This window comes from Artemia sp. Qi Xiang Cuo, chromosome 11, assembly GCF_049724085.1.
Source record: "Artemia sp. Qi Xiang Cuo chromosome 11, ASM4972408v1, whole genome shotgun sequence".
Lineage (NCBI taxonomy): Eukaryota > Metazoa > Arthropoda > Branchiopoda > Anostraca > Artemiidae > Artemia > Artemia sp. Qi Xiang Cuo.
The window spans coordinates 68,919,658-68,945,110 of record NC_142804.1 but is presented as its reverse complement, the minus strand read 5'-3'; the positions used below and the strand labels follow the sequence as shown (position 1 = coordinate 68,945,110).

General features: G+C 36.1%; 2 protein-coding genes across 2 annotated transcripts in view; one reads left to right on the top strand and one right to left on the bottom strand.

The window, feature by feature from the left end:
• Positions 1 to 19,513, bottom strand: part of LOC148947280 (L-threonine 3-dehydrogenase, mitochondrial-like) — a 37,585-nt gene extending 18,072 nt beyond the window's left edge. Inside the window, 3 exon segments of the mRNA XM_089096985.1 lie at positions 2,867 to 3,019; positions 8,874 to 8,987; positions 19,333 to 19,513. Of these exon segments, the coding sequence (XP_088953111.1) occupies positions 2,867 to 3,019; positions 8,874 to 8,987; positions 19,333 to 19,471 (406 nt within the window). The 5' untranslated portion in view covers positions 19,472 to 19,513.
• The window catches only part of Cdc50 (cell cycle control protein 50A), a 141,767-nt gene that overhangs the window by 3,545 nt on the left and 112,769 nt on the right, over positions 1 to 25,453 (top strand). The gene's annotated exons all lie outside the window — the stretch shown is intronic.

The window sequence follows — 25,453 nt, the reverse complement described above, 5'->3', positions numbered from 1 at the left end:
GCATTCTACCCTTTCCTCTTTCTCTTAAGCTCCGTTTCCACCAGTTACTTTGGAAAGCAAAATAGGATGTGTGAAGAATCGGGCACATTCAAAATTTTGAACGAAGAAATAGGTGAAGAAAGAGAGAGAGAAGAGAGACAGAGAGAGAAAGTTGTTTGGGCTTTCCCAATTATGACCGACCCAGAAGAAATTCCCCCTAGAAAAAGATATTAGAACGGCTAAAGTATGTTAAGGTGCTAGTTATGTCAGCTTCAAGTTTGGTTGCTTAAGGAAGGGAGGGTGGCGATTTAAAAGTGATGATCGATACAAAGATCTACAAAGGGGTTCACAACGACTGTTGAAAGAGAAGATAGAAAAGTTCAAGCATTCTGAGAATTTGGCTAGAAAACACTTCTGGCAAGTTTTTCAAAATCGTCGAAAATAATTTTTTCTTTAATTAAGATAAATCTTTGTAAATAGTTATAGTTTCTCAAGCATCTTTATACGAAAACTTTTTCTCACTAGATAGCTTTTCAAAAAAGTGTTTTAAATTTTTGGTTGCTATTGGCTGCAGTTCACTTTTTACTAGCCCGCTCCTGCTGCTGCAGCCATGACTACTGCTATCAATTTAATATTTATTAAAAAAAAAAAAAAAAAAAAAAAAAAAAAAAAAAAAAAAAACACTTCTGGCAAGTTGTTTGTACTCTTTGAAATTTCGGTGTAGGATGGTATCGAATCGTATTTGACTTACATTTGGCTAATTTTGTACATTGCAAATGACTCAGAGTATTCACTTTTATCAATTGTTTTTCTTTTTTAAAGCCATTCTTGGTGTTTATTCGAGACATCTGCAGCTGACAAGGAACACCGAGAGCAGAGGCAGATTTAGGGGGTACAGAGGGGTTACTTGTCCTGGGCTCAGAAATTTTAGGGGTGCAACATTTTAAACAACTAATCTAATGGTTATAATCATTTTGTAATTTTTGAAATTTTATTTTTATTAAAAAAAAAGTAGTGGGTGGAGTTTATAAATGAAAATAATTAATAAATTACTAATTAATTAATAAGATAAATCAGAAAATAAAAATAATGAAACAATAACAATTAAGATAATTTAATTTGAATAATTAATAACAATTAGATAATTTAAATAATAAATTGAAAAATCATTAAAAATGAAATGATTAACTATTTAGGAAATTGAAAATAATTTTGTTAACAAATGAAAATTTTGTAGAATTTGGCCTGAAAACTTTTTGGGACACAGGGGGGGGGGTAATCAAGATTTTGCAAGAGAGGTTTGAACCGCCGCTGACAGAGAGGCATTCGAAAAATCAGCTTAAAAGTAGTAAAGGTGGTACAGTCAAGTTAGGTGGGGTTTTATTTTTTTTTTTATTTTTTTTTTTTTTTAGAATATCAAGGAGAGTTAAAATGAAATCTGATTGTTTCAGCCGGTTACGAGCTATCTTACACAACCAAATATGTCTTAAGAAAAAAAAAATCCGGAATTCAATTTTTAACAGAAAGACCTCCATGAACAGTTATAGGCTACACTTTTTGATAGCAGCAGGGGCCGAAATGAAAAAAAAAATGTTTGTGAGAAATCAGAAAAAATATGACTTTCCTTTGAAGGAGTTGTTGTCTTAGGGAATCAATTTTTACGGAAAAAAAAACATTGTCAAATTCAACTAATTAGTTTTGCTTATTTCCAGTGTTCAACGTGGCAACACTGACAAAAATGTAATATTGCCCTTAAAATTTTGAAACAATAAAATGAAGAATCTTAGAAAGTTGGGGTTGTCAAATGTGAAAAGACCTAAAACGGATCCAGGGGGCGAAAGTGTTCCATTTTGCTGTTCTTGATACTTTAAGAAGGAAACAACATTGAAAACACAAATATGAAACTCCATCAATACAACTCAATTTTTCATCAATACAGCTACACAAATTTTCTTGAAGTTACTTTTCATGAATAAAAGAAAAGAAGATAAAAAAAGACTTAAACCGTGTCTGGTCGCCTGTTTCTGACTTAGCTGTGTAGTTTTTTCAAATTGATTCTCACCACCAGAGGCGTCCCGAGACTCATTTCATTGGGGGGTAATCTTTGTAAATTTTACCAAATCGCTACCTGATTTATGCAGAATTTTCTGCAGAAATCAAGAATTTTGCTAAATTTCGGGCAATTTTGCACAATTTCTACCGAATGCCAAAAACGTTGGAGGGGCGGCGCACCCCTCCCCGCCCCCCTCGGGACGCCCCTGCTCATCACTGAATCAATTTCTTGCCAAGTATCTTCCCCTTTCTTGTTAGTTTAATACAAAGCATTAGTTGCGTAGAATATAAAACTGATAGTCTGGATAACAACCACCAAATCTCGAACTTTAGCTGCTTAACAGTTGACCATGCTTTCTACTCTCAAAAATATTGCTCAATTTTGCTTGACGACACACGAAAAACCGTTCGGAAACATGGGGAAACTAGAAAAAAATCCTAACCTCAGATGTGCAGTATTGGAAAAACCGATCAGTTTCCCCATAGTACCGATCGTTTTTTGAGTGTTTTCCCATGCCTCTGAACGGGCTAGGACTGTCGGTAAAACCATTCTCTTTGAAAGAGAATGGCTTTATAGGCTATCAGAAACGAAAATCAATTTCAATCGATTACAATAAGCTATATTGAACGCGGAGTCAGAAATAAGTAATTGAACAAAGCGAACCCAATAGATGGGATTGGCCCAGCCCCCACGAAGGTGCGAATTTTTATATTTCTCAGGCCAACAAGATGCAAAAGAAGACGCTAGTGTGATTAACATAAGTACTTACCTTCAACTCTCACCTTTATGGCAAGAGTACTTATCTTCAACGTTCACCTTCGTGGCAATAGTACTTACCTTCAACGTTCACCTTCATGGCAAGAGATAAGTTCTTTTCTCCGACAGCTGACAAAAGTGCGCTAAAATGTATTAACCAATCCAGGCGATGAGTGACAACAACCTGTTGTAGGTTCTTGAAGTCAAGAATATCAGTGAGAATATATGGACCTGAAATAGGAAACCAAATGTTTGCTTGAATAAAGTAGAGAGTGGACATCGAGCTTAAGTCGTGCAGGGCCATAAATAGGGGATAAAGAAACCAGGGTTTGGGTTCCTTCGGGATCTTAGCTAAGACCTGGAAGAAGTTTTCTTTACATAGTTTAACAGATTTTTGGGCTTGCTTCTTAACCTGTACTCATGAAAAGCTTTAAAGTGAAAGCTGTATCTACACCAAGATTGAGAATAGCCTCACTGAATCTGATAAGTTATTAAATTCCACTCTTATTTTTGCTCTAAAAAGTACACTAATATTAGAAATTAAATTTGAACAATTACCACAAATGGTCAATTGTAACCCATTCTATAGTTTAGATACATAATCTAGCCCTTTTAATACCAAACCCGAAAGCCCTTAATTTTTCAGGCTTTTCTTTCCTATATTTTATTATTTTCATATAAATTACCTATTGTTTTATTTTCAATCAAAGTTGTGTCCCCCTAAAATATCACCTCCCACCCCAAGGGGCTTCCTGTGTTCATATCTGATCAAGCATGTGCATAAGGGACCTTTAGCCCCTATACAAATAATAATAATCATCGTGAATTCTTATCGCATGATATAGCAACCTCCTTCTTCTATGATTTGTCTGTATCGCAGGAAACAATCATAATAGTATATAAATAATATATTTGTAGTAGCATGACAATGGAACTTGAATCTTTAACAATCATTTCGGGAGTATTTCCCCTGGTTATAATGAGTAAGGTCTCCGCGGAAGAGCTTGCTTCACACAAGCCTCGGAAGAGAAGCATTTTTCACTGGCTTTTTCGATGTGGAGGTATTTGACATTTTTTGAAATTTTTAATCTTATGATACCAAATAAAAAAGGGAGATTTATTTTCTATAATTCCATGGCAAAAAGTGTGCTTTGTTTCAATTGGTTTACGGCTGTGATGTACTTTCGTAAGCCAATTAGGTTAATTCTTATTTCTAGAGAGACAAATAATACTTCTTTTTTAACGCCTGATTGGTTTTAAAACTTTCTGTGTGAAATTTTAGGCCAGTCAACATAAAGAAAATATGAATTCCTTTTGATTGGCTCTCCTACGCATAATTTTTTTAATTGGAAGGGGTAAAATGTAGTTTTCAAACTTTAGGGGGCGCAAATTTGTAATTTTTTTAATTGTTACAATAAAATGCCAAAACAGGCATTTTTCTTTGAAAACACCCCCAAAAAATGTGTGTTTTTTTTAATCTAGGGCAGGGCCAAAATTTAGGGGGCACATGCCCCCTGCACCACCGGCTGACACCACTGATTTCTACCCAGTAAAAAGAAAAATGAAACCTGTTTGACTCACAAGATTTTTTCAAGTAGATTTTTTACTAGTAGATTTACAAGATTTAGATTTTTTACAAGTAGATTTACAAGATATAGATTTTTTTAAGTGGATTTACAAGATTTAGATTTTTTTACAAATTATTTTCTTACAAGCAGCTTTCAAAGGTGTAGATACTTTACAATTAAATTTTTTACAAGTAGATTTAAATGATCTAGATATCTTACAAGTAATTTTTAAAGTAGATCTACAGGATTTATATTTTTTACAAAAAGATTTGCAAGATTCAGATTTTTTTACAAGTGGATTTTATTAAAGTAGATTGAAAAGATCTAGATATTTTATAAGTAGATTTTTTACATGTAGATTTACAGGAATTAATTTTTTTCAAGTGGACTTTTACAAGTAGATTTAAAAGATCTAGATATTTTACAAGTAGATTTTTTACATGTAGATTTACAGGATATAAACTTTTTACAATTAGATTTACAAGATTTAGATTTTTTTACAAGTGGATTTTTTACAGGTATATTTGAAAGATCTTGATACGATGCAGTGGCCCTAGAATATCAGGAGAGGGCTCATTCAAAAGGAAATTAAAAGTTCTAATGCCCTTTTTAGTGACCGAAAAGATTGAAGGGCAGCTAGGCCTCCTGTGCCTCTTTCTTATCAAAATCATCCAATCAAAATTTTTAGATAGGCATTCTGTTCAACATAGTTGAAAGACGGAACCTTTGGAATAACACAACCCCCACAGTTCCTGTGAAAGGTCTTTAAATTATAATATTTGCCCATTATTTACGTATAATATTTGTTACTGGGAAGTATGCATACATTTTTCGGGTAGAGCGGAGACTTCTGTGGGGGGGGGGGGTTTCACGTAGAAAATGTTCCATGGCAAGGGAAGTTTCCAGGGGGTGGATTTTTAATTGCAAATTTTACAATGGAATTTGCCACAATTCCTGTACACAATTCTTCTTATGACTTGCTATCTCTTTGCCAACTCAATTTTACGCGTGGAGATGTTAAGGGTAATTGTCCGGGGTAAATTTTCACCAGGACTGAATTTTCTAGAGAATACATCCGTGGAGAGGATGGATTTTTCCGTGGAGGTGGAGCCAGATTTCCTGGTGGGCTATTATTCAAAAAAACTAATCAGAAATTAAATAAAAAAAGAGTTGTTTTTCAACTGAAAGTAAGGAGCAACATTAAAACTTAAAACGAACAGAAATTATTGCGTATATGAGGGGGGCTGCCGTCTCCTCAACACCTCGCTCTTTACGCTAAAATTAAAAATTCGTCCTAATTATTTAAGAAAGACACCTGAAAAATAGGGTTAGTTTAATTAGAACAATAAAAACTTTTTTAAAAGTACTAAGAAACCATAGCGCAAAGACCGAGGTGTTGAGGAGGTGACAACCCCCCGCATATGCGTAAAATTTTTTGTTCGTTTGTGAGTTTTAATGTTGCTCCTTACTTTCAGTTGAAAAAACTTGTTTTTTTATTTAACATTTTACAAGTAGATTTTTTGCATGCATGTTTACAGGATTTATATTTTTACAAGTAGATTTACAAGATTTAGATTGTTTAACAAGTAGATTTTTTACAAATAGATTTGTAAGATTCAGAATTACAAGGTTTAGCAGATTGTTAATCATTTTCCACTTGGAATGGAAGCAGTCCAAGTTAGAAGAGATATATAATAATGTCATACCATGGGGTATACTTCCTTCAGTACCAGTGAATAAGGTTTCCGGGGAAGAGTCCACTTCACATAGATCTAAGATACATAACCTCTTATTGGCTCTTTTGCTGTGGAGGTATATCAGTGCAAGTTAAAAATGAGAAATTTAAGGTAGATTTTGACAGAATTCAAATTTTGCTTCAACTCTTGGATTTCAGGTTGGCCACTGCAAAAACAAAACTTCTTTACTTACCCAAATATTTGGTTGCGCAAACATTGGGGCTTCTTGTAGTACCTGATGACTAAACGATGTGTATCGGACGTTAGATGCCCTGTTTTTTCACTTTTTGGGAGACTCATTTATCAACTTTAGGGTCTGTTAGGCTTTATTGAGACCTCAACCCGTTCTCGCAGTTATTAGAGTTTGTCTGCTCTTGAATTGAAACTCGCCCAAATCTGGAACCCCGATTTGGGACCTTGCAATAGGTTTTTGGGTAGTTTTAGACCAATATATACAATCAAATTCAATCAAAAAAGGTATGGGAGCGCTGAATGCACTTTTCGAAATCTAGAAATTTCAACGGAAATACCAAAATAAAATTAATCTAGGATGGGAATAAAAAGATCTTGGGGGTAAACACGCCACCCCCCATTAGACGAGCCTGATTCTTTTTACTGCTTGTAGGTCATTACTGAAATTATATCATCGGTTCATTCTCCTTAACCCTAATTTTCAAAGTTTTTATTGCACAAATGATTTCTTAGACCATACTACCTTTTCATGCATAACTCAAATGAAATGAAATGAAAAACGGGCAAACCCTTTAAAAAGAAAGTGAAGTTGGAAAGAAATTAAATAGAAAAAAAGTTATTTTCAACTGAAAGTAAGGAGCAACATTAAGACTTAAAGCGAACAGAAGTTATACCGCTGATGAGAGACTGCTCCTTCCCCAACTTCCACTCTTTACGCTAAAGTTCTTTAGAAATACTTCTCATTCAAATTCAGCGGCCTTTACGTTTTAGCAGTCTTTCTTAAAGAATTTGGACAAAAAGCCAAGCTTTAGCGTAAAGGTGAAGGTTGAGGAAGGGACAAACCCCCTCATATAAGGAAAATTTTCTGTTCGTTTTAAGTTTTAATGCTGCTCCTTACTTTTAGTTGAAAATCTTTTTTATTTATGATGGTTTTCAAAGTCATGCTAAGGAATCCCCTTACCTCCCTCCCCTCCTGTGTCAAATTTACCCCGGAAAGTCTCACCACCGAAACTTTCCTCTCCAAAGATAATTCTACCTCTGGTAAATCCCCTTCCTGCAGAAAATCCCCCTCTCAAAAGAAAAATTCTTTTTATTTCCAAACAAAATACTCTACATGAAAAATGGACAATTTGCGTAATTTACAGCCCTTTCCCCACTCATATTATTCCCAAAGATATTGAACCTTCACCTATGCTGAATCGAGTGGCTTTCTCACAATGTTAATCGGATGTCTTTGGGTAAAAAGAGGCTTGGGAGGGAGCTAGTTCTCCTCCAATCATTTGGCCATTTTAATAGGCTACATTAACTTTTTATTTTCGTTTTAATGAGCCCTTCCGATCTCCTAGGACCATTTGTTCACCACGATCACCCTTAGCAAAAACAAAACAAAAACAGTTAAAAACGCATCTGTGAAAAAACACGTTCCACCTCTACTACGGGTTCTCTGATTTGCTGAATCTGATGGTGTGATCTTCATTAGGATCTCTTGACTTTTTGGGCGTGTTTTCCCCCTTTTTCAAATATTAGGCAATTTTTTCAGGCTCGTAGCTTTGATGGGTAACATTAAGCTTAAGGAATTATATATATCTGGAATCGGCATAAAAAGCCAAGTGTTTGAATGTATCTACTATTATCAAAATTCCGTTTTTTAGAGTTTTGGTTTCTGTTAAGCCGAATCGCTTCTTATTTAGTCTGTTACCAGGAACTGTTTGAAAAAGAAAACGACAGTTCTCTTGACATATGTTTTTGCTTGACATATTGGACTTGTTTTAAAAAGAACAACTATAGTTTATAACATGTGAGCTTCTTTCGCTATTATTTTTTGTATTATTGATGGTTTTTTCTTCTTTTTCTGTATATATTAATTTGTGTAAGCTAGTTTTTTCTTATATTTCGCATACTTTCATTGTTGATGAAGGCTCCCGGGAGCAAACAGGAGCGGCAATTTTAGGTGGAGGGCAAGAGGCATTTGGCCATCCCTTAAGTTTTGCCCCCACCCAAGACTCTGAAAAAATGTATCCCCCGACACTTTCATGAATTGGCACCACTGGAAGGGAAGCCAAAATATTCGGACTCTTATTATTTGATTCTTATTAAAAAAATGACTCTTATTATTTAAAAACAAATTAAAAAATGACTTATTATTTTTGTACAAAAAAAAAATTGTTGTATTGTTTCTTTCAAGATTCATTGTTTTACCAAAAATTTTACCCGTTTTTAATATTCCTGTTGTTTTTGTTTTTTTTTAATTATACTTTTCACTATACAAACCTTTCTCGACATCCTACAACCAATAGAAGCAAGGCCGTATCCTGAGATTTTTGCTCAGGAGGGGGGGTTGTTCTTGTTTGGGCTGTTGTTTACAATTTTCTTTTTTGTTACTGCGACAAGCCTTTGGCTTTCTCCTGTGTTGAATAAGATAAAATGTATCAAAAATTTGTTTATATGTTTTTTGTTACTTTTTTACAAGAGGCGCAAAAATTACGAGAGAGGGGGGGGGGGGCTGAAACCTGGTATCCCCTCCCCCGGATACGACCTTGATAAAAATCCTATCAGGTGACATCAAATATTATTTTTGGGATTACTTACCACTTTCAAGAATTCGTTTGGACGGTTTTATAATATCAGACATGATAACATTATCTCGACCATAGGACTTTCGAAGAGCTTGAGCTACCCCATACCCTAGTTGACCATGAGACCCTGAAAAAGAAATGAAGAAAGTATATATATATATATATATATATATATATATATATATATATATATATATATATATATATATATATATTATATTTATTTATTTATTTATGAAGAAACTATAAAAATAAATCCTTAAAATATTTATAGATATAAAGCTTTAAAAAGAAAGATGCAAAGATATTCTGAGATGTAAAGAAGATTTACATGCATTTTTATGGGTTTATCCGCATTATGTTATTTGACAGACAAAATTTTTTTATTGTTTAAAAAAGTAGAGTTGTGAGAAAGTCAAACTATAGCGTAAAGAGCAAGGTGTTGAGAGGGGGCAGCCCCTTTCATATACGGAATACCTTCTGTTCGTTTTAAGTTTTAACATCGTTCCTTACTTTCATTTTAAAAAACTTGTTTTTTTTAATTTAATTTTTGAACGTTTTTGACTTAATGCAGCTTTTGATTTTGGCTCACCGTACATGAATAATTAAAACAAAATTTGCATATTAATTTTACTTTTATTTGGTTAAATGACTTTCTCGAAACTTGTTTAATTTTATTTACGAACGTTTTTATTAGTAATAAATATACGTATATAACTTACGAATTAACTTACGTAACGAACTTCTATATTCATAGATTTTTAATACGTATATTAGAAGGTTCGCCCCCTAGTCAATACCTTGCTCTTTAAGTTAAAGTTCGAATTTTTTTCCAATTCTTTAAAAATGACCCCTTAATTACAATCAGTTGATCAGTTGAAATCAGTTGAAAAACTTGTTTTTTTATTTAATTTCTGATCTTTTTCTTTAATAATGCTGGGAAATCCGGCGCCCCCTTCACAGCAATGTCCCTTTCCCCACGAAAACTTCCTTCATGGAAAGATCCTTCCATATAACCCCCGACCCCCCCCCCCTACCAGAAAAAAATCCCCCTGAAAACGTCTGTATATTTCCCAATAACCAATACTATACGTTAACATTGGGTAAAGTTCATAACTTTCAGCCCTCCGCCCGGGAACTTCGGGGGATTAAGTCATCCTAAAAGACATTGTTATCATATTTTCGACCACGCTGAACAAAATGGCTATCTCAAAATTTTGGTCAGGTGACTCTGGGAACAAAATGAGCGTGGGAGGGGGCCTAGTTGCCCTCCATTTTTTTGGTCACTTAAAAAGGGCACTAGAACTTTTAATTTGCGTTCCAATGAGCCCTCCCACGATATTCTAGAACCACTGGGTCGATACAATCTCCCCTGGAGAAAAAAAACAACAAATAAACACGCATCCGTGATCTTTCTTCTGGCAAAAAATGCAAAATTCCACATTTTTGCAGATAGGAGCTTGAAACCTCTACAGGAGGGTTCTCTGATACGCTGAATATGATGGTGTGATTTTCATTAAAGTTAAATTTTCTCAGGTAACTATTGATGGGCCGGACTAAACTTGATAAAACTTATATATTTGAAATCAGCATTAAAGTCCAATTCTTTTGATGTATCTATTGGTATCAAAATTCCGTTTTTTAGAGTATCGGTTACCATTGAGCCGGGTCGCTCCTTACTTACAGTTCATTACCACGAACTATTTGAAAAAAAACCTGAACCGTTTAAAATGTCAACACTACAGCGCTTCTTTATAATGACGAACATAACGTATATAATATGTGTCTTATTGAGAGCTACGTTTCGGTGAATGTTCTTTTTTATCTCAACTGCCTCCCTGAAAACTTGCATGAGACCTTTAACGGGGGCAATAATAGAGGCCGTTTTAGAATAAAAGGAAACGATGTGGATTGTCACACACATATTGACCCAAGGCGGAATCAAAAGTTCCAGGCCTTTGGCATAGCTCCATAGTTTTGTCGATTAAGGACCTGTGTTCCAACAATCTCTCCCCCAATTGCTGGTGGGTTCTTCCACCATAGAAACAGCCGCAACATAGCAACTGGAGAAACCTATTTAAGCCCCATTTATACTGAATTAATTAATTCTGATCGTTTTTACTTAAATCAACAAAATCATATTTTGCAACCTAACCTAATCTGTGGTGGTGTTTTACCTGGGAAGCGTTTAGCTTTTAAAACGCTCTGTATAAATTAAAAATTGAATTTCCGTTCTGTATTGTATTTTTTTATTTATTCTGTATGGTATTTTATTCTGTATTGTATTTTTTTTATTCAGAAAGGGTCGTCAAATTTTAGTTGTGTTTGATTTTAAGGTTTGATTTTTTTTTATAGTATCTTGGATTTTTATTAGTAATTTTTGTTTTATTATCGTGCACTGAGGACGGTCAAGCGGAGGTCTTGACCAAAATATTTGCATTTTAGCCTAAATTTTTCACTGGCTTGCATAATCCTCGTTTTCCTGTTCTTTACTATTTTTTAGTTTTATCCCGTTGAAATACCCCCCCCCGCCACGGAAAATACCCCCCACCCCCGGAGAATACTCACTGGAAAATAGCCCCGTGGAAAATAAGGCTTTCCAAATTTGAGAATTTTATTTAAGTTTTTTTCCATAGGGGAAAGGAATTTTGGTACTTGTGTATTATACGCCACTCACTCAAGTTCAAATGGGTAAAACTCGAGAACAAACTGGTTTCATAATTGTTTTCTGACTTCAAATTGTCCAAATACTTTACCCCCCCCCCCCCTATTGTGCATATATATAGCCCAAATTATATATTTTTCATCTATTCTGTCATTTGTCCTTGTCTTGTCTCGCCCCAAGCTGAAAGAAACTAACGAAGAAACCGGTTGTTTGTTCTCGAGTTTTACACAGCGTAAACTTCAGTGAGCGGCGCATAATACACAAGTAACAAAATTCCTCCCCCCTACGAAAAAAAAGACACATCAAAATCTCAAATTTGCAAAGCCTTAATTTCCATGGGGGGTATTTTCCGGGGGGTATTTTCCGCGGGGGGATATTTTCCAGGGGAGGGCTATTTTGCGAGGTGTATTTTCCACGGGGGGGGGGGGGTAATTTCCTCGGTGTACTGTTTTCGGGGGTATTTTCCGCGAGGAAGGGGCATTTTCTGGGGGGAAACGCCTAGAACCGATAAAAGACAGCCATGATTGCTGCAACCATGATAAAAAGAAAAAATAGACTAACAACCATAACAAAAACTTTACCAATGATTTCAAAATTTCTTAAAATTCCTCATACGTTCAACGATTCAACAACCAGTCACAAATACTAACATGTCTTTTTTTCCTGCTAAGCATCGATGGCTTGTTTATTATTATTATTATTTTCTTCTTTGTCTTTCTTCCAAGGTGATCGCATTAAACAGGTGGTCATACAAAATAGAGTCAAGACAAATTAAACTTATAATTAAATTTGTTTTGAATATAAAGTTAAAGTGTTAGTGACGAGTTGAATATCCAGTTTTTGTTTTTACGGCACATCTAACATCTAGTGTAATTGTGGGGCGTGTTGGTGTGGGTGTGATCTTTAACCCTGTTTGTAATTTGGACGTCTAGTTATGATAGGGATTTTCAACAGTTATTTCAATGATTACGATACGAGAAGCTGTGACAATTTGGCTGTAGAGCTTAAAAATAGAGTGAGATCAGATTTTACTTTAAAATACCTTGGTCCTTCTCTTTGGAATTCACTTCCTGTGAGCGGAGACGCGTTGTAAACCCCGTTTTTACGGAATGATACAAGACACCGCCGTACAGAAATACATTGTATATCGTGGTTTTCAAGGCCGTATCCAGGGGGGTTACCGGTTTGAACCCCCTCCCCCCCCGAAATTTTTGACCGAGTCGAAAATTAGTAAAACCTTAGTAAAAATTAGTCGAAAACCGAGTCAAAAATTGGTAACCCCCCCCCCTCCGAACAAAAAGCCTGGATCCGCTTTTGGTGGTTTTAATTGCGTCTACGATATTTAAAGTGTTGTTTTGGGGTTTTTTTTCGGGGGGGGGGGGAAGGTACGGTTCTCTTTTATATAGTGTTAGTTTGGTTAATGCTAGTGAAATAAAATAAAATAGGATGACTATATAATAGTTTAGAAACAAATTTGGGTTATATATTTGCACATTAGGGGGGGGGGTGGCAAAGCATTGCATATACTAAATGCGTAAACTAACCTAGGTACCTCCCCCCCCCAAAAAAAACAACACTTCAAATATCTTATATACAATTAAAACCACGCTATACATTGTATTTCTATGGAGCGGTGTCTTGTATCATTCCCTAAAAACGGGTTTTTCAATGCATCTTGATATTGAGGTATAAGAGTCCGGTTAATAGACGAGTACCCAATTTAATCATTCAGAGATATTTAGTGGGGGGCGAAGGGGCTGAAAATCCATGAAAATTATAAAATATGAGTCAAACCGCCAACTTTTCCTGGAAACGGGACAAACGGAAGCTTTTCCTGCATTATCTTTTCCGTCTAGAAAGATTGTTGGGTGAATCCCCCCTCCACGTAAAAAGTTAAAATTGTGGCTCTGACTTCGAGCTCTTTAGTTGGAGGGGGGATGAAGATCTATAAGAATTTTTAAACTATTATCCAAAAATCAACCTCTCTTGAAAACGGGACAAAGAGATGGTTTCCCTCAATTATCTTTTCGGTCTATAATAACCGTTGGGTTTCTCCCCCTTTCTTCAAAAAGTTGGAATTGCGGCTCTGAATCTGAGCTCTTTAGTTGGAGGGGGGCTGAATATCCATAGAAATTCAATTAGTATGAGCCAAAAAGGGAATTTTTCCTGAAAACAGGACAAAAGGAAGATTTTCGCCCATTATCTTTCCTGTCTAGAAAAATTCTTCGGCTACTCCCTCCTCCCATAATAAAGTTAAAAATGTGGTTGTGACTCTGAGCTAAAATAATTTTTTAAGGCCAACGAAAATACTCTGAGATTTTTAGTTGGAGGAGGGCTGAAGATTCATAAAGTTCAAAAATATGAGCCAAACAGGGAACCTTTCCTGAAAACGGAACAAAAGGGAGATTTCCCTCCATTATGTTTCCCGTCTTTAAAATTTGTTGGGTTACTTCCCCCCCCCCCTTCTCTCAAAAGTTAAAAGTATGGCTTTGACTGATAATCACTATCAAATCGAGAAAATGTTATCTTCTCTTCTACAAGAGAAATGCTCTCACTGTCCTCAAAACACTGTGAATGCTCCAACATCTTCGAATGGTCTAGTTTGCTTCTGCCATCTAGAACAGTTAAAATCTAAATGTTATTCCCCACCCCTTGGCGCTTGCGCAGAATCTGCTTGATTGGTTTGAGAGGTAGATTAAAGGAAAAGCTGTTGAGGCAAAATTTACAAAAGTTACGTTAAAATAAGTGAAATTACGATAGTTTTGGATGACCGGGACCAATGGCGTAATTTTGTCAAAATCCTGGGGGAGGGGGGCAAAGTTAGAGCCAATTTTCCCAAATCAAGTGAAAGTGACCAAAGGCGCCTGCAGAAAATTTTCCATGGGGGGGGCCAAACGCCAAAATATCAGTGGTGGTTGGGTGACAGGGAATATATTTCAGGAATTTTTTTTCGTAGGAGTGAGTTTATTTTTCAATACTCTTAGAAAAAAAACTCTCAAATAAAAGGAGAAATTAAATTGCATGCAAAATGGAACAAAATACAGTAAATTTTAAACCGCAAGGATTCCTGGCAAAGGGATCAATTTGTTTAATTAATAATATATTTAATTATTATGCATTTAATATTAAAAGAAAATCAAACTCAAACCAAAATTACAGAAAGATTGCTTCCGTAGATTATAACAGATATAGACTTGTCTTTGCGCAATTTCTTACGCCTTAGATTAGTTTATAGAAGGAGTAAAGAAACTCAAAAATCATCCTGGCTGCATAGATACTATGTTTTGATTTTATAACGGTCAAGAAAAATGTACCTCTTTCATAACAGGACAGTTCTCCCCCTCGAACTTAAAACCCTTATATATTCAGACATTAGAAAAAAAATAATAGAATAGCGAAAGAAAAACAAAATTTAAACTTAGATTGACCCACTTTCTTTTCATTGTCCTATTCAAACAGTTCGTGGTAACAAACGGTATTCAAACAGTTCGTGGTAACGAACTGTAACTAAGGAGCGACCCGGCTCAATAATAACTGAAACTCTAAAAATAATAGAGCTTTAATACCAGTAGATAAATCAAAAGAATCGGATTTTTATGCTGATTTCATATATATATATACGTTTTACGAAGTTTAGTTCTAGCCATCAAAAGTTACGCGTCTGAGAAAATTTGCCTGATTTTCAAAAAGGTGGAAACACCCTCTAAAAGTCATAGAACCTTAATTAAAATCACACCATCAGATTTAGCGTATCAGAGAACCATGCTGTAGAGGTTTCAAGCTCCTATCTGCAAAAATGTGGAATTTGTATTTTTTTTTCCAGAAGAAAGATCACGGATGCGTGTTTTTTGTTTTTTGTTTCTTTTCCCCAGGGGTGATTGTATCGACCCAGTGGTCCTAGAAGATCGCGGGATGGCTTATTCGAACGAAAATTAAAAGTTCTAGTGGCCTTTTTAAATGACTAAAAAATGGAGTGCAACTAGGCTTCCTCCCACGCTCATTTCTTGCCAAAATTCCCTCGATCAAAATTTTGAGATAGCCATTTTGTTCAGCATGGTCGAAAAATATAATAACTATGTCTTTGAGGATGACTTAATCCACCACAGTCCCCTGGGGAAGGGCTGCAAGTTATGAACTTTGCCCGATATTGACACATAGTATTGGTTTTTGGGAAGCATACAGACGTTTTCAGGGAAAATTTTTGCTGGTAGTGGGGGGGACGGGTGGGTAGGTCGAGGGTTACGTGGGAGGATCTTTCCATGGACGAAGTTTTCATGGGGGAAGGGACATTGCTTTAAAGGAGGCTCCGAATTTCCCAGCATTATTTTAAAAACCGATCAGAAATTAAATAAAAAAAAAAGTTTTTCAACTGAAAGTAAGGAGCAACATCAAAACTTAGAACGAAACAAAAATATTATGTATATGATTGGGTTCACCCCCTAGTCAATGCCTCGCTCTTTACGCTAAAGTTTTTTTTATTACTTCCATAAGAGCTATTTATTCTAATTAATGGCCTTTGTGATTATGGGGTCATTTTACAAGAATTGGAACACAATTCGAACTTTAGTGTAAAGAGCGAGGTATTGACTAGGGGGAGAACCCCCTAATGTACGTATTAAAAATATATGAGTATAGAAGTTCGTCACGGAAGTCAATTCGTAAGTTACGTATATTTATTACTAATAAAAACGTTCGTAAATAAAATTAAAGAACTTTCGAGAAAGCCGTTTAACCAAAAAAAATAAAATTAATATGCAAATTTCGTTTTAATTATTCATGTACAGTAGGCCAAAATCAAAACCTGCATTAATTCAAAAACGTTGAGAAATTAAATAAAAAACAGGTTTTTTTAACTTATAGATGGTATCCTAGCCTAGGTAAATTTGGTGTAGGAAAAGAAAACAGTAATGGATACAGACTTTTGCAATTTTGTAGGTATAACAATCTAGTTATAACCAATACGGTGTTTGGTCGTAAAATGGCTCATAAGTTAACATAGTGTTCACGTGATGGTAAGACAGCAAACCTTATTGATTATGTTATAGTAAACCGAAGACTGGCAGGATCAATACAAAATACTAGGATGTATAAGAGTGATGCTATTGATGTTAAGAGTAAAGATCGCCATCTAATAGTGTCAAGGGTTAACTTAAAGCTGAAATATCGGAAAAGTAACTACCCCCCGGGAAGTTATGATGTTGGTAAACTCCAGGATGAGAATTTGAGAGAAAATTTCCAGGAACAGTTGAATACTAAACTTAAGAGTTTCAAATATGACAACGTGGAAGATGGTTGGAATAATTTTAAAAAAATAATTTGTGAAGTTGCTGAAGCTTAGGGAAGAAAGCTAGAACTGCAGCTAAGAATATTAGTGAAAAAGCATTATGTTTAATAGAAAGGAGAAGGGACTTGTACAAGAATTATCTGACTGATAGATCATATGAAAACGAAAAGAAAGAAAAGAAAGTGCAGAAAGCATTAAAGTATGAATTAAGGAGGTGAGAAGTTAAAGTAATGGATAAAATTGCCAAGCATTTGGAAGATGCAGCTAGACGGCATAATAGTAAAATATGGCCCTGGCATGTTAATAAATTGAGAGGGAGTAGTCAATCCAGACTTGGCCCAGTTAAAGATAGGAATAGATAGATAGATAGATAGATAGATTTATTTTCCATATACCAGTAAAATAATTACATAACAATCTACAAATTCCCACAAAGGCTCCATGGCCTGTAGGAGGGGGATTATGAAAAGATCAAATAAACATTAAACATTTAAACGCGCTTAAGATTTAACCGATATAAACATAACATTAATATTTAAACGTATAAACATAAGCATTTGAACTTTTAACATTTAAAGCATTTGCTTCATAAAACGAAAAAAAAAAAATAAAAAAAATAGAGAGTTCACTAAATAAGCTTTATCAAACTACAGTGAATCACAACATCTATATAAAAAAACAAAAAAAAAAAAAAAAAAAAAAAAAAAAAATTAAATGAAAAAAAAAACTTTTGACAGCAGGCAAAAGTAAAGAAAATTAATCACATGAATGATTAATCACATAAATTCTCGCCAGTATCGGACTGCCCAGAGGATACATCTTTGGGGAGGGGGATTGTTCCGTGGAGTTGGAGCCAGGTATCCCGGCGTTATTTAAAAAACGATCAGAAATCAAATAAAAAAAAATTTCAACTCAAAGTAAGGAAAAACATTAAAAATTAACAAGAACTGAAATTATGACGTATATGAGGGGGGTTGCCTCCTCTTCAACAACTCGCTCTTTAAGCTAAAGTTTAAATTTTGTCCCAATTCTTTAAAAACAACTCCTGAAACACAGGGCTCGTTTAATTAGAACAATAGGTAACTTTTTTTAGTGACGAAAAACTGTAGCGTGAAGAGCGAGGTGTTTAGGAGGGGAGGGGGTAACCACCCTCATATACGTAATAATTTCTGTTCATTTTAAGTTTTAATGTTGCTCCTTACATTTAGTTTTTTTTTTCTTTTTTTTTGCATTTAATGAAGCTTAGAGACAAACATTTTTCTGAAGGAAATGGAAAAAGTATGTCAATTAACGTAAAAGTATATAAAAATGGAAAAGTGATTAATTAAAAAATTTGCACAAAACAATAGCCTACTTACAAAAACGAAGATATAAACTCCAACGTTCAGTTCGGTTGAGCAATGCCGAAGCGTTGGACGGATATTTTTTAGCAATATCGACGGTTTTGAACTTGGTTATCAAACACCAAAATATTTAATGCCTGAATACTCAATTGTTTATAAAAAGTAACGCATTATCAAAGTAATTTGTTCAAAGTAAAACATTGAAACTAAGATTAAGAAAATCAAATAAAAAACTTTAATTCAATATTTTTAATTTGATTTTTGAATACCAAAAACCAATATATTTGACACCTTTATACTTTATAACTGTAAAAAGTTAAGATTTTTTTTAAAGTGACTGCTAGATAAATACAATCACTCCTGAAAAATATATAAATGATAATAAAAAACAAAAAACGTATCCGTTCAGGAGGAAAATACAAAAATTCCCAGCATTCTGTTCAGGGGAAACATTTCTGATTATAGTGGCTTCATATATCAGATCATGGATACTCTGGCAATGGTAAGCAAAAGTTGACGGCATATTTTACCGAAATTGCCCCTTATTAAGTTGTTTTTTTGTGTTTTCTTTTATTATACGAACTTTCTTGTGCACTAATAGCTGCACTAATTGCTAATAAACAAATATATATTTAGGATCACCATAAAAAGATGATTCTTTGATTGAATGTTATCAATAGTTAGGCCCTTATGCTTTCGCTATAGGGTCAAAACCTATTGGCAGGCAGTCAACAATGGGGCACACATTTTTTCCATGGTTTTCCATATACTGCTTTTTTCTTTTGGTTTCCTATAAGCAAAGATATACAAAAGAAAACTGGCTTATTTCTCTGAATGCTTGAGTTATGCAGGCTTATCTTAATTTTGACAATATTTTTTGCAGAAGCTAAGTTTCAGCTGGGGGGAACATGGGGTCGAGGGGGGACGTGGGCAAAATGCGGTCTATAGGTGTTACTTGCCCCCCTGCTGCCCCATAGCAGATTACGCCCTTGACCAGGACTACCAGCCAGTCTTCCCCCTAACCTATCTAGGTGCATGCATCTTCTTTCAACCGACTTGCACATTTGTATCTCATAGCTTTAAGATCTGCTCTACCTTTAATTTCTTTGTTCTAAGAGGATTTTTGGCCTAATCTAATGAGTCTCCTCAGAAATTAAGTTTGAAAAGGGGTACTTGATACCAGTAATTAAAATCCTTGGCTTCGTTCCTAGCTGGACATTTCCATCCCGCGCTGACTGTGTATAAGGGTGTGGTGATGCTTCCGACGAAAATTTTCTAAGAAACTTTGTATTAGTGAAGGTCAGGCTCCGAAGTTTCATTTTTTGGATCACGTTCGACAGGAAACTGGGGATTGAATATTTTCGGAACTGTTTTTTAGTTCCAGGGAATAAATCGAACCAGTGCCAACACCTTCGTCTTAACCAATCAAAAAATTTTGGCCGACTAACACTTTTAAATGTAAACACCTTGATTTTGGCAGTGGTTTTTCATGCTTCTGACGTGATTTTTTAACGACGTCTCGTATTTAGCTCTGAAGCTTAAACAAATGCTATATAAACATGGGTGGTACTTGGCCATACCCCCGAGAAAAATTCCCCTTGGAAAAATTCATCCTGGAAAATTTCCACTGGAAAATCCCCCCGCGGAAAATCACCCGTGGAAAATTCTCTCCCGTGTAAAATCCCTTCGGAAAAATTTCTTCTCATGCAAAATTGAGCAGCCACAGAGAAAGCATGACAAATAAAATAATGAAGAAAAGAAGGAATTTCGGAATATTCTGTCTATTTTCCAAATATAAGCAGATTATTTGGTATAGAATATCCTATAATACTTTGTTTAACATTGTTATTCACTTAATTCTTTTTTCGTGCTTTTTTTTGGGGGGGGGGGGGGTCAAGTTGTTGTAGCACGGTAAAATAAAGGTTAAAGAAAGTAATTTTTAAATCTTAAATTAGTCGCAAATTTGAAAGGGTTGTCCTATGGCGAAAGTGCAGAGATAACAGGCTGGGTCTAAGGGGTGCCAGTAACTACTCCCCGTGGACTTACTCTGATACCTACCAGAGAGAGGCGTCACTAGCCATTTGTAAGGAGGAGGAGTAAAAGATTTCACCAACTACTGACTGATTTCGGCGCTTTTTCTATTAAGATTACTTCTTTTCTTACCGACTGAGACTGATCTCCTTTGGACAATTTTACGACATATATTTACATCAGCCCATTTACCCTAATAAAAAAAGAGCCTATAAAATAGTGATGCTTTGAACCACAATTTTAGCGACTCAAATTTTTATTTGGCTGAATGAAAACGTTGGGATATCCCCCCCCCCCCCCGAAGGTGAAACCTCTGCTGACACCTATAGTACATGATACCAGTTCACCCCTTGCGACCGAGAACGCGTCCACTAGGCGTACATCAGAAGGTCTTCCCGTCTGAAGTACCTTTAAGGGGTGTTTTTTTTCTTTTAATAACATGGTGGAACTCTAAGCTATAACCAAGAAAATTTAAAATTGACAGAACTCCTTATTCCAAATAAGATCTGAAGTACATCTAAGGGGCGTTTTTTATTTTTTTTATTTTATTTATTTATTTATTTATTTTTTTTTTAATAGCTTGGAGCCAAACCCCATGTCAGTATCAATAAAATTAAAAATGAACAGAACTTGTCATTTCAAATAAGCAAGAACTCGATTCCCAGCCCCCCCCCCCCAAAAAAAACACGAAAAGGTTATGCTAAAGTTTTTTAGTGCTTTAAAAAAGCTTGTTATTCCAATTCAACGGCCCTTGTGTTTTAGCAGTCGTTCTTATTTAGGATAGAATTTGAACAAAATTTAGGGCAAATTTTTAATATTTGGTAAAATTTTTGATGCATAGTAGTTGGATGAACAGGTTTTTATTAGTATTTTTACCGCATAATTTTGGGTGGACGGAAAGAGGTATTATTGTTCAGATTGAAATTCTGCGTGACTTTTGATCTTCTACGAAGCTGAAGCCACTGTGATCTTGTGAAGCCACTGGGTTCTCTGATGCTCAAATACATTGTACATTTATGTTTAAAATTTAAATGCATTGAAACATAGTATATAAATAGAATAAGAGAAATAATACCATTTAACATCGCTGAAATCAAAGTTCCATGTTTAAATACATTGAAACATTGTATGTAAATAGGAAAAGAGAAATAATGCTATATAAAATTGCTGAAACAAAGCTTATGATACCCTGTTCGATATTTGTGCCGGTAAACCTGTGAATTTAATATTTATGGTACACAGAAAAACACTGTCACATAAAGAGGAGAATTATTACCCCTCTCCCTCCTAGCACTGCCAATAAATGTGTACATCAGCAATATTCCCGGAAATCAAAACAGATTATCTATCAATTTTTACCTACCCCACTTTCCTAGAACTCATTCTTTATTTATCTGAAGGTTCAGAGAGTTAGGATATTTTGGGAATAAAATATACACCTTGAAGTATCCGCCTCCCTCCCATTCTGCCAAAAAATAAACCACCATCCCTAATTCATAATAGCTGATGCGCATTAGTTATATGAAAAATGAAGCAAATTAGTTTAGTTAAATAAAGTTTTAAAATAAACACTAGAAACATTTTCTACAACAAGAAGGAGGGTATCACCTCACAGAACCCTTATTCAGGCTTAGTCTAAATGAAGGGAGAAGAGGGATTAGTTCCTACTTATCCCTATATCGTTTTATATTTACTTGAATGTTCATGGAGATCTAGATAATTTGAATAATGAAATGCTCTCTTTTAGGATCCTGGCACCACCTGTCATTACAATGACCCACTGCCCCTCCTTCATAATAGCTGATATACAATTATACTTCTTTTCTTCATTCTTTTTATTTCTGTTAATTTCTCTTTGGTTGGTCAATTTCCCGTGTGGGGAGAATTTTCCTGGGGAGTCTGTAAGAAGGAGGAGGTTATTTCCGGGAGGAAGGTTCCATGGGTAGACTTTTCCACGGGATGAAGTTTTGGGGGCGGATTTTGGACGGGAGTAGAGTTGACCTTTTGAATTCTGGGACTTTATGTTCCTTCCGGTTTTTCTGGTAGGTAATTCTATTCTACAGGGTCATTACATCTTTGCCAAGAGATTTACGCAATTTCTAGTTCATGGTATATACATGTCTTTTTTAGTGATAAACCAAAACCAGCATGTCTTGTTTCGCTGTTATGCAATTATTTTTTGTATATATTCAGGTTTCAACATCTTTTTAATTCTACGACTTTATGTTCCTTCCGGTTTTTCTGGTAGGTAATTCTATTCTACAGGGTCATTACACTCTTTCAAAGAAGAACGAATATAACTTGATTGGTGATTGGGATTTGAATAAAAGGAATAGTTTTCGTTACAATTCATATTAGTAAGAGAATTGAATTCAAAGAATGTTTGATTAGCCTTTGCAAAAAAAGGGGTAATGGGATTTGCGAATTGGAGGATATGTCGTGGCAAAAAAGGAGTAATTAGTGATCTTAAATATTTTTAATGCTTTTACAATCGGAAGTGATTGATTAACCTTTGCAAAAAAAGGGGTAATGGGATTTGTAAATTGGAGGAGATGTCGTGATTATGTACTGTATAATACACGAGTGATGTTTTGGAGAGTATTGTCAATTTAACGAGAAATGACTGAAAAGTGTTTTGAGGGAGATGGGTCGCATGGAGGGCTGAGTTGCATGAGAGTTCAGTTAAAGGGGGTACAGTTAAACGAAGGTTTAGTTAAATGGGGTTGAGTTGCATGAGGGTTCAGTATCACGAGCGTTCAGTTGCACGGGGGTTCAGTTGTACAGGGTTTCGGTTATACAGGGGTTCACTGACATGGAGGGATTCAGTTGAACGAGGGGGGGATTTGCGATTTGGAGGAGATGGAATGATAGTGTACTGTATAATACACAAGTGATGTTTTGGAGCGTATTGTCAATTTAACGAGAAATGACTGAAAAGTGTTTTGAGGGAGATGGGTTGCATGGAGGGCTGAGTTGCATGAGAGTTCAGTTAAAGGGGGTACAGTTACACGAAGGTTTAGTTAAAGGGGGTAGAGTTGCATGAGGGTTCAGTATCACGAGCGTTCAGTTGCACGGGGGTTCAGTTGTACAGGGTGTCGGTTATACAGGGGTTCACTTACATGGAGGGATTCAGTTGAACGAGGGGGGATTTGCGATTTGGAGGAGATGGAATGATAGTGTACTGTATAATACACAAGTGATGTTTTGGAGCGTATTGTCAATTTAACGAGAAATGACTGAAAAGTGTTTTTGAGGGAGATGGGTTGCATGGAGGGTTGAGTTGCATGAGAGTTCAGTTAAAGGGGGGTACAGTTACACGAAGGTTTAGTTAAATGGGGTCGAGTTGCATGAGGGTTCAGTAGCACGCGGGTTCAGTTGCATGGGGGTTCAGTTGTACAGGGTTTCGGTTATACAGGGATTCACTTACATGGAGGGATTCAGTTGAACGGGGGGGGGATTTGCGATTTGGAGGAGATGGGATGATAGTGTACTCTATAATACACAAGTGATGTTTTGGAGCGTATTGTCAATTTAACAAGAAATGACTGAAAAGGGTTTTGAGGGAGAGGGGTTGCATGGAGGGTTGAGTGGCTTGAGAGTTCAGTTGAAGGGGAGTACAGTTACACGGATGTGTAGTTACATGGGGTTGAGGTGCATGGGAGTTCAGTAGCACGAGGGTTGAGTTGCATGGGGTTCAGTTGTATAGGGTTTTGGTTATACAGGGGTTCACTTACATGGAGCGATTCAGTTGAACGAGGGGAGGGATTTGCGGATGGGATGATAGTGTATTGTATAATACGCAAGTGATGTTTTGGAGTATATTGTCAATTTAACGAGAGTTAAATGGGGTCGAGTTGCATGGGGGTTCAGTAGCACGAGGGTTCAGTTGCATGGGGTTCAGTTGTACAGGGTTTTGGCTATACAGGGGTTCACTTACATGGAGTGATTCAGTTGAACGAGGGGGGGGGATTTGCGATTTGGAGGAGATGGGATGATAGTGTACTGTATAATGCACAAGTGATGTTTTGGAGTGTATTGTCAATTTAACGAGAAATGACTGAAAAGTGTTTTGAGGGAGATGAGTTGCATGGAGGGTTGAGTTGCATGAGAGTTCAGTTAAAGGGGGGTACAGTTACACGGAGGTTTAGTCAAATGGGGTCGAGTTGCATGGGAGTTCAGTAGCACGAGGGGTCAGTTGCATGGGGCTCAGTTGTACAGGGTTTTGGTTATACAGGGGTTCACTTACATGGAGCGATTCAGTTGAACGAGGGGGGTGGATTTGTGATTTGGAGGAGATGGGATGATAGTGTACTGTATAATACACAAGTGATGTTTTGGAGTGTATTGTCAATTTAACGAGAAATGACTGAAAAGTGTTTTGAGGGAGATGGGTTGCATGGAGGGTTGAGTTGCCTTAGAGTTCAGTTAAAGGGGGATACAGTTACACGGAGTTTTAGTTAAATGGGGTCGAGTTGCATGGGGGTTCAGTAGCACGAGGGTTCAGTTGCATGGGGGGTTCAGAAGCTTGGGATTCAGTCACATGGGGGGATTGTTACCTGATTCTTTTATTCTAACTTAACTTGTAGGAATAGGACTTCATTCCATTGGCTAAATCAGTTTATTCATCTATAATGGTGAACAAAAAGACTATTAATTCTCCGTTCGGAGTTGGATTTCTTAGTCTTTCGTTGGTGTGTGTTGTCTGAAATCTATGATTTGGGGTGTATGGGTTGCTATTTTTGACTTTTCGGAGTTGGAGTTCTTAGTCTTTCGTTGGTGTGTGTTGTCTGAAATCTATGATTCAGTTACAAGGGGGGTTCAGTTGCACGGGGGTTGAGTTAAATGGGGATTGAGTTCCACGAGAGTAGTGCTTTGTCGTGGTTTAGCTTGTCAGAGTTACATTCTTTTGATCTTTCAAAGTTCACTTTGATTTTAGTTACATGGGGGGTTCAATTGCACGGGGGTTGAGTTAAAAGGGGCTTGAGTTCCACGAGAGTAGTGCTTTGTCGTGGTTTAGCTTGTCACAGTTACTCTCTTTGGGCTGTTTGTGTTTCTTTGGGTTGTGTGTGTCTCTTTGGGCTATGCAAGCCACCGGTCCTCAAAGGTCCCAAAGGACCACCCAGCCCTCATGGGACCCCCTCAGACCCTCAAAGACCCTCCCCGGGCTCCCCTCTTTCGTAGGTGAATGTTGTCTGAAACTTATGTTTTAGGGTGTATGGGTTGCTATTTTTGACTTTTCGGAGTTGGATTTCTTAGTCTTTCGTTGGTGT